The 9915-nt window shown below is 43.9% G+C and overlaps 1 protein-coding gene across 1 annotated transcript; it reads right to left on the minus strand.

Moving 5' to 3' along the window:
* Positions 1–3129: 3129 nt before the first annotated feature.
* On the minus strand, positions 3130–9836 carry LOC111767537 (uncharacterized protein D806_0078). The gene is made up of 6 exons (XM_023616215.2): positions 9680–9836; positions 8308–8439; positions 4696–4837; positions 4016–4083; positions 3701–3857; positions 3130–3512 (listed from the first exon to the last, which is right to left on the minus strand). Exons 3-6 carry the CDS (start codon positions 4787–4789, stop codon positions 3346–3348), a joined length of 486 nt encoding a protein of 161 aa, XP_023471983.2. The 5' UTR covers positions 4790–4837; positions 8308–8439; positions 9680–9836; the 3' UTR covers positions 3130–3345.
* Between the last annotated feature and the right edge of the window lie 79 nt (positions 9837–9915).

The following is a 9915-nucleotide window of genomic DNA, read 5'->3' on the forward strand; positions in this document are numbered from 1 at the left end:
TCCATTAGCGCTTGTCACCTTCCTCAGATGCTTTATGGGGTTGTCCCTGACATCACGTGCTGCTGCTGCTCCTTGGTGAGCTGGTCTCAGTCCTGGGACGGGAACTACGGGGTAAGGACAATAAACGCCTTCAGCCCCTGCAGCGCAGAACCAGATGGGGGGCTCAGGTTGAGTGCCAACCACTTATACGGTTTGAAAAGTAAATGTTCATGAAGGAAAGGAAAGAGAAGTTGACTTTTGAGCCGACAGTGGTTAAGCGCATGGCGGCTTTGGAAAAGGATGGGACCTGGCTCAAGTCCCAGGACTTCCAATCTCCACTCTACACCGTGGAAACTTACTTAAGCTCTCTTAACCCCAGTTTCTTTCTCTGTGAAATGGGGGCAGTAAGGTTCATTCTTCACAGGGTTTCTGTAAAGATTCCATGAGATAATGCATATGAGACATCTGGCTAGTTTAAATTTATCATTATTCCTATCATTTTTCCTATGTATACATTTTTTCCTATATACATATTTACTCTTATTGTATGTTTTTGGCTGAAGGCCAGTGGGTATTTAAGAAGTATTGGTGATTTATTATTTTTACATTATTAATTGCACAGAGCCTCATATACGGAAGATGCTCAGTTAACACCTGTAGAGTCAATGAGTGCATGCTCTGGAGCCAGACTGCTTAGATCTCCATTCTGATTCCACCGCTGTGGCATCTGGGCAACTTATTTAACTTCTTTAGGCCTCTGTTTCCTTATCTATAAAAAGGGTATAATAAGAGTCCTGAACTCATTAGGTTGCTGTAAGGGATAGATGAGGGGGCACATAAGAGCTCATTAAGTACTGGATGTCATCAGCAGCACCAGCACCAGCAGCAGTTTCAGTCACAGATGAGGCCACAGTGCCTCCTGGTGACCACACAGTGTAAGTGCACATGCACACCAACTGGCGGGCACCCTGCCCCTGTCCCCCGCCCCCCCACCTCCCACCCCTACCCCACCCTACCTCCAAGGCTGGGTTGAGATGGCCTGGAAGTTTCCCCTGCACCTGCCTTCCCAGCGCCCACACACAGACATGATGACCTCTGTGTCCTCATCCTCCCCTCCCCTCAAACTGGGCCTGTGGGGCTAGGCAAGCTGAGAGCTCTGCCAGGGCATTCCCCACTTCTGCTGACCCCATGAGATACCTGGAGGATCAACAGTTCCTTTAAGATTTCTGAGCAGATGCCAGGCACGGGGGACCCAGGTCCTCAAGTCTCATGTTTTGGAGGGTCACATCTTCCCTTGGCATGGAGGATAACTGTCACAGGGAGCCAGATAACTGCGACCTGGCTTGGTCATGGGCCCAAAACATGAAGACCTGAGCATTCCATGCTAGGAGATATAAGACTCATATGCTGCCCAGAGCTGCTCATCTCACTGCCTCTGGTGAGGGAGGAGGGCAATGTTCTGGCCTCCCCGAGCTCTAAGGCTTGGCTCAAGCAGCTTCCTCCAGCGTGAAATCTATTGGAAGCCTCCAATTTTACCTGAAACATTCATGCAAATTCTGCATCCTACTCCTCTGCATCCTACTCCCCATTGTATCAGCATGTTTTAGAAAAAAGAAAAAAAGACTCTCAATTTCCTAAATATAAAAGGGAATTTGGTGCTGTAGGATAACGTGACCTTTTCTTTAAAAGCTATGCTATTTTAAAAATCTTTCCCGTCCCTCTTTCTGAACTCCCTCCAAGACTGAAAAATCTTTGTTCAACAAATATTAAGTGCCTGCTACGTGCCAGACATGATTCAAGGTCTTGGGGATACAGCAGAGAACAAACATCGTCCCTGCTCCCAGGTAACTTACGTTCTTCATTTTTACACTTTATTGCACTTAAACTTCATAACAAGCTTAGAAAGTAGACAGTTACTATTCCCAGTTTCTCTGAAGGAAAACGGAGACTCAAAATGGGGAAGTAATTTGTCCAATGCCGCACAGCTAGTGTTGGGGCCTCAAGGCTGAATTAATGCCTGTTTCATTCTAAAGTTCATGCCATATGTTTTCTGGCACGTGGACTGTAATTTTAACACAGTCAATGAGGTTTTCCTAGGATGATTTTCCTTTCTAAAGCTGAAGATTGCCTCCTACATTTCCTATCATATTAGTGCCTCAGTGCATGGGTTTTCTGGTGCATTAAGATGCCATTCTAATGTGCAGCCAGGTGGCACATGGAAGTGTGAACAAGGTCAACATTTCTGATACTTTGAAACATTTTAAAAACATAGATCTGCTGATACTTTGAACTAGAAGTGCTGAGGCGTAGATTCCAAGTCTGGTAAGGAACAGCTGAAAGAATTTGTAAAAGGGCCTCTGCATCTCTGTGTCCAGGTTTCCGATTCATTCATCCATTCAGTGAATATTGATGGAAAACCTACACTTTTCTACACAAAGGACATCATGGTAAGCCAAAACACACAACCCCTGACTCATGGTGCTTATATACAGCAGAACAAAAGATTTAACCTAATAATATTCTAATAAAAATATAGCCACAAACTGAAATACACTCATGTGCCGCATAATGACGTTTTGGTCAACGATGGACCACATATTCCATAAGGACAGTGCTGTATAGACTAGGTGTGTAGTAGGCTATACCATCTAGCTTTGTGTAAGTGCACTCTATGATGTTTGCACAATGACAAAATTGCCTAACGACGGATTACTCAGAATGTATCCCCGCTGTTAAGAAACACATGACTGCTCTGAAGTGAAGGGCTGGGATTCTGTGAAGATACATTTTTAAAGGAAATTAGCTTCTTTTAGGCATCAAGGAAGCCTTCCCCAAGAAAGCCCTGCTTGCCCTGAGACCTGAAGGCTGAACAGGAGTTCACCAGGTGAGGGGGCGTCCTGGGCGGAGGGAGCAGGTCGCACTAGAGGAACTCTCAGAAAGTTCGTGCACAGACTACAGAGCAGGGGGTTATGATGCCCAGAGTCATGGGAGAGGTGGGCTTGGTCCAGACCTTCCAGGCCATTTAGAGCCAAGACAGCAATTGTTGCCAATATCCATTCTCCCTTCTCTGCCATTTTAAGACAACTGAGTTTAAGATAAATGATGTGAGGCTTAGAGAAGCTAAACCACTTGCAAAGATCACACAGTCACTTTGGGTTGGAATTTTTTAATTGAGGTATTATTCAAATACCATAAAATTTACCATTTTAGGTGTATAATGGGTGGTTCTCAGTATATTCATAAGGATCTGCAACCACTGCCACTAGAACCACTTGCTTTTAAGCATTACCTACTTTGTTCCCCGCCCCCCCGACCCTTGCTTGAGGAAGACCCCCCAGGGCCCGCTTCGGGAGTCTCCGCGACTCCTCAGCAACTTGTGGACGGCTCAGGGCTCGGCCGGCGGGAGCGCCTCAACCCGCGCAGGGCCCGGCACGGGGTCGCCGGGCCACGCGCCTCCGCAGAACCGCCCCTTCTGCCTCTCTGCAGGCAGCCTCTTTCCTTCCGCAAACCACGGCCCAGCGGCCCGGCCCAGGCTGCAAAGAGGACGCAGCCCGTGGGACGTCCGGCCCGACAAGCGCGAGCAACGCTCCAGTGGCCTCGGCCGGCTTGGCCCTCGCGCTGCCGAGCCCTCGCGCACGTCTCCCCATTCGACCCAACCAAGCCAGAGGCCAAGAGATGAACCCGCCCTACGAGGCAACTCCGACTCTTCAGGTGGCCTTACCGCGGGCGGCAGGTGGAGGCGAGGGCGGACGGCCCAGAGGTCGCCCGGCCGCAGGAGGGGCTGACGGCCCCGAGCTCGTGGCGGCCGCGACGCCCGTGGCGTTGGGCATGCAGGCTGGTCCTCGCGATGTGGCCGGCCCGCCGGACCGCACGCTCACCTGCGCGATACAAGGGTGAAGGGAGGGTGACGTGGCCCACGCGAGCTCCAGCACCAAAGAGAGCCGAAACCCTCTCAGAAGCAGAGCCAGCAACCTACTGCAGCGCATGGCTGTGCTTTAAGAAAAAGTTTCAATAGAAAAGAGACCCTGCCATTTACCTTGCCCTCGCCCTCCTGGTCTTCCTCCTCCTTTGGCACGAAGAAGCTCCCAGCTGCAGATCCTGCCTCTGAAAAGTGAAGACCGGAGAGACTCAGGCTTCGTGCGTCTTGCGCAGACAGTGAGGTTGGAACAGAGATCCTCTGGGCCATCCTCCTCAAAGCGTCTGATGCTCTTTCCAACCTCAGGTCCTGGCCTGCTGCTGATTGCTCCCCACACACCTCAGGTCACCCCGGAGGATCGCTGGGACACCCGCTCCCTGACCCTTGAGGAAGACCCTATAGGGCCTACTTCAAGAGTTTGTATGACTCCCCAGCAATGTGTGGACCGCTCAGGTGTCAGCTGATGGCCAAGCACCTGAGTGGTGCTCCTCAATCTGTGCAGCACCCAGCATGTTGTCTCCGTGCAACGGGCCTCTGCAGAACCGCTCTTTCTGCCTTTCTTGAAGCACCTTCTTCCCTTCTCCATGTGATTGCCCAGCTCCCCAGCTCAATGTGGAGCAATGCCACTGCCTGTTGGATGTCTGTCCCCACAAACGTCAGAAATTTTACAGTGTCTTAAGTCAGGTTTGCCCTTGGACTTACGCGTCCTCAGTTACATGTCTCCATTCATCCCACCAAATCCATAGGCAGAAAGATTAACATTCGTCACGTGTCTAGTGATACTCCTCAGTTCATCTTACCATGTAGTGCAGGCTGAGGCATCGTAGGTGACCACGCCAGAGGAGGTGCACCTGGTCCAGCACCCATGCATGGGCACCCCACTGGGTTCAGCATGCTGGGTGTTCCCAGGAATCAGGAAGGTCCTCCTACTTCTGCTTTTACCTATAGATCAGAAGATTAAATGTATATTGATGTAGCAGACAGAAGCGGTAACACCAGCCAGAGCTGAAACCTTGATCTTTTTTCTCAACCCTAATATTAACGTATGTAATCCATAACCTGGGGTTGTTTTAAAAGCCTACTAGAAAATTACAAAATTAATGAGAAGGTGAAATCTTTCTACTTAGATATGCCTCTTTCACTAACCAGAAAGCTTTTCTGAAATCTTACGTAGAGTTGCCTGTTTGCTGAATTGATAAACAATTATGGCACATCAGGTCCTATGATTTTCCTAGACCACTGAAAACAGGGTGTCATCAAATGAGAAAAAGAGTGAGGGGTAGCTAGAGAAAAAGCACAGTCAACAACATAAGTGACAGCTAGCATTTCAAGAACTGCCAAAAAATACTTCCCAGCCACAAGTCATCCCTGGTGGAATTATAGCTCAATAAAATCCGGACAGGACCCCTTTTTAATACCATGTAAATATTCATTTTCTTTTTTTTCTTTTTTTGAGGAAGATTAGCCCTGAGCTAACATCTGCCACCAATCCTCCTCTTTTTGCTGAGGAAGACTGGCCCTGAGCTAACTTCTGTGCCCATCTTCCTCTGCTTTATACATGGGACGCCTACCACAGCATGGCTTGCCAAGTGTGCCATGTCTGCACCTGGGATCCAAACCAGCGAACCCCAGGCCGCTGAAGCAGAACATGGGCACTTAGCTGCTGCACCACCGGGCTGGCCCCAACATTCATTTTCTTGACCCCAAAAACATATTTCCTGTTTCAAAAGTTTTAAATGATGATCAGATCCTGAGGACAGTCCAAAAAAGTTGCCAAGATATTGCAATATTATTATAGTATCAAATGTCAGACCTAATAATCTTCTTATAGGAAAATGCATCCATGGAGGGCAAATGGAAAATCATGGCTATTCCTTTCTTCACACAATGCTCAGGAGATAGTGAGCTTCCCTGTCCTTTGCCACTCAACCATGCAGGCAGGGGCAAGTGTGAGAAAGTATGGGCTCACAAAATACTTAATATTTACATTTTATTCTTAAAGGGCAGTGTTTATAAATTGTAGTTTTTTCATTGAGAACATATTGTTGTCTTTCTCATTGAGTTCTTTTGAGAGTATTTTACAAAGTTATCTTCCATTTAAAACATGAATTTGTGTTCAAGTTAGTAAAGGAAACAAAAGAAAGAGCTGGTCTCCTGGATTCTGGCCCCTCTTCTAAGGAGCTTGGAAGTTGTCACTCCTGTCCACATAACGAGAAAAAAGCTGAGCAAACTGAAAGTCAAAAACTCTTCATATATCTGTGAGAGAAATGATGTCACAGGGCCATTGTTGCCTGCAGAATCAGAGAACCAGACGGCAGCACAGAGAAGCACCACTTCTTGGAGCAGAAGCCCAAGGTGAGAAATCTCCATAGGAATCAGAACACCATGGTAGGCAAACTTATACTGTTAATTGATGAATTCCTGCTTGCTCAGTGTGGACAAGCATGAGATTTGAAAATGCCAGGGTGCCCACTGTTAGGGGCCTCTCAAATATGTGTGAATTTTCTCTTCAGGGATCCCAACAGCTTCCCGCAGAAAATATTAAAGAAAAATGGCTCATGCTGTTGGCAGGGAGAGGGCAGAAATAGCCATTTAGAAATAAACTCATGGTATTCTGTTCTTCTTAAAAAGACCTGCCTGCGAGAGAAACTGCTTTAACAGAGCCTAAGTGGGGTTTTTCCAAAGACTAAGTGACCTAGGTGAAGGGAAGTACCCAGCTCCAGAGCTCTCTCTTCTTCCTGTCTCACCTAAGAGTAAACTCAGCCTAATCCCAGCCAGACAAATATAAGTCCTCACACTAAAGGCCCATTTACCGCAGTTGTTCCTTTAAACTAGGACACAACATCCAGCTTTCTACAAAACCTTACGAGGCAGACTAAAAGAAAAAAAAATCACAGTTTGAACACAGACAGCAAGCATTAGAATCAAACTCACTATGGCAAACATGATGGAATTATCAGACAATTAAAAACCAAATTGATAAATATGCTAATGGCTCTAATGAAACAAATGAACAACGTGCAAGAAGAGATGGGGAATGTAAGCAAAGAGATGAAAACTCTAAGGATCCAAAGGAAATTCTAGAAATCAAAAACACTGTGACAGAAATGAGGGATGTGTTTGATGCATTCCTTAAGTGACTTGACATGGCTGAGGAAACAATCAATGAGCTTGAAGAAATGTCAGTATAAACTTCTAAAACACAAATGCAAAGAAAAACATTAAAAATGCAGCACATAAAATCCAAGCCCAGTGCGACAATTACAAAAGATGTAACGTACGCATAATGGGAATACCAGGAGAAGAAAGGAAAGGAAGAAATATTTGAAGCAATAATGACTGAGAATTTTCCAAAATTAATGTTAGTCACCAAACCATAGACTCAGGAAGCTCAAAGAATTCCAACCAAAATAAATTTTTTAAAAATCTACATCTAGGCATACACTATTTAAACTACAGAAAAATCAAAGACAAAAAATTTTGGAAGGAGCTGAGGGCAGAGGCGTAGGGAAATATAAAACCACCCATAGAGGGACAAGGATGAGAACCACATCAGACTTCTCTTCAGAAACCATGTAATCAACAAGAAAGTGGAATGAAATATTTCAGGCATTAAAAGAAAAGAACCATCAAACTATATTTCTGTAGCCAATGAAATTATCCTTCAAAACACCACCACAGAGTAAGGAAAATTATCAGGGATAATTAGGGGCATCAGTTTAATGGTAAAGGGGTCAATTCTCCAAGAAGACATACAATTCCTAATGTGCATGTATTAACAACAGACTGTCAAAATACATGAGGCAAAAAGTGACAGAATTGCTAAGAGAAATAGATGAATCCATTATTATAGCTGGAGATTTCAAAACCCTCTATCCGTCACTGACAGATCCAGCATACAGAAATTCAATAAGAGTACAGTGGAACTGAACAGCATCTTCAATCGACTGGATCTACTGACGTCTGGAGAAGGTTTCATCCAACAGCGGAATATATGTCCTTCTCAAGCTCACGTAGAACATTCAGTCAGATACACCATATTCAGGGCCACAAATTGATCATAACAAATTTAAAGTAATAGAAATCATAGAAACTATGTTTCCGGACAACCATGGATTTAAATAAGAAATCAATAACAGAAAGATAGCTGAAAAACTACAAAAGAATTAGACACTAAACAACACACTTCTAAAGAACACATGGGTCAAAGAAGATGTCTCAACATAAATTTTTAAATAATTCAATCTAAATGATAATGAAAATAGGACTTATTAAAATTTGTGAGATGCCATGAAAGCAGCATTTAGAGGGAAATTTGTTGTACCGAATGCAAATAAAAGGTCCAATGACTATCGAAATTCCTACTTATTTATGATTAAAACTATAGCCATAAGGAAATTTAGTATACTCACAGCAAGGACAGATCTCCAGAGGAAAGCGGCATACGCACATATTCTGAAGGAAGTTGTAACGACTGTCAACTTCCACAGCATTCCAAAATCGCCAGGCCCAAGATGGAAGAGGTCTGGCAGAATACGCATTAGCTGAAATAATATTGGAGATAATGAGGATTCTCAAAGACCTTTACAATATTTCTGTTACAGAGTCATCTTTAGAAACCCTAAACCAGCCTGCAGGAGGTAAGCATACCCCTCAAGTATCTCCTCATGGAGGAGCGGGAGGACAGATGGATTAAAATCAAACAAGAGGAAACTTTAAGGAGTGATGAGTGTATTTACCGTCTTAATATGGTGATGGGTTCATCATCATTTTATTCATTTAAAAGATGCTGTTATTATACATAAATTTTACCACACTTAAGCTGTATGTGACACACAAACTGTTAAAGAGTTTTATTTTGCTGAAAAGAACATTGCAAATTTTTTTAAAAATAAACAACTTAGAATTTATAAGCCAACTTACAACTGAAAAATAAGTAAATACAAACTTATAGTGGATGGAAAGTCTAGTTGTTCTGTCATATATTCATGAAGTACCTGGATTAAATTCTTTGGGACATCCCCCAAAATATATGTATGGAATACAAATGTATGGAAAAATGGGAAAAAATAACAATAAAAAATGTGTGTTAAATGGGGCTGGCCCTGTGGCTGAGTGGTTAAGTTCGCGCGCTCCGCTACAGGCAGCCCAGTGTTTCGTTGGTTCGAATCCTGGGCGCGGACATGGCACTGCTCATCAAACCATGCTGAGGCAGCGTCCAAATGCCACAACTAGAAGGACCCACAACGAAGAATATACAACTATGTACCAGGGGGCTTTGGGAAGAAAAAGGAAAATTAAAAAAAAAAAAATGTGTGTTAAAGATACAAATGAGAATAATATATATAGAGAGATGTTTGTTAGACATGCACATAACAGAGAGATGGGCAGCTGGTATTATAATAATACTGGGATTATTATTCCAACAAAAATGAATTCCAGATTACTGTTTAGCCCAAGTTTCTAAAATCATTGAGGTTTTCTTTCAATGCTCACTTTGATTCTAAACCAGAGCACACAACGTCAGACTTCTGAAGTACACAGAGATTTGCCTAATAGAGTGATCTTGTATTATGGTTAAAAATATGAGAATCGAGGTTAGTTAAAAACACAATTCCAAATAGCCAATAGAAAGTATTCACATTCATATTTCGTAGATTTGAACCTAAATCAATAGATAGCAACCATGATAATTAATGTGTAAAAAGATAAGCATGAGGAGTGAAGGATAGAGAAAGCCAAGCAGGTAGCAGGGGCCCATGGACCCAGGTGATGAGGACAAACCCCATTGGTGATCATCTCTCCTGCGCCCTGTCGTGAGCTGCCTAAGGTGCACACAGCATTTCCTCAACTTGTTCAGACCCGTGGCAGCTTGAAATCGTTGCTTTAAATCCCATTGCTTTTTATTATTATGTATATTTATAGCAAACAGGAAACATTCAGTTATATCAGTTATATCAGTTATTTCAGTTATGTCAGTTATATAACTGATATATTGTCAGTTATGTAACTGTTATCAG

The sequence above is a fragment of the Equus caballus genome, chromosome 13 (genome assembly GCF_041296265.1).
Source record: "Equus caballus isolate H_3958 breed thoroughbred chromosome 13, TB-T2T, whole genome shotgun sequence".
NCBI lineage: Eukaryota > Metazoa > Chordata > Mammalia > Perissodactyla > Equidae > Equus > Equus caballus.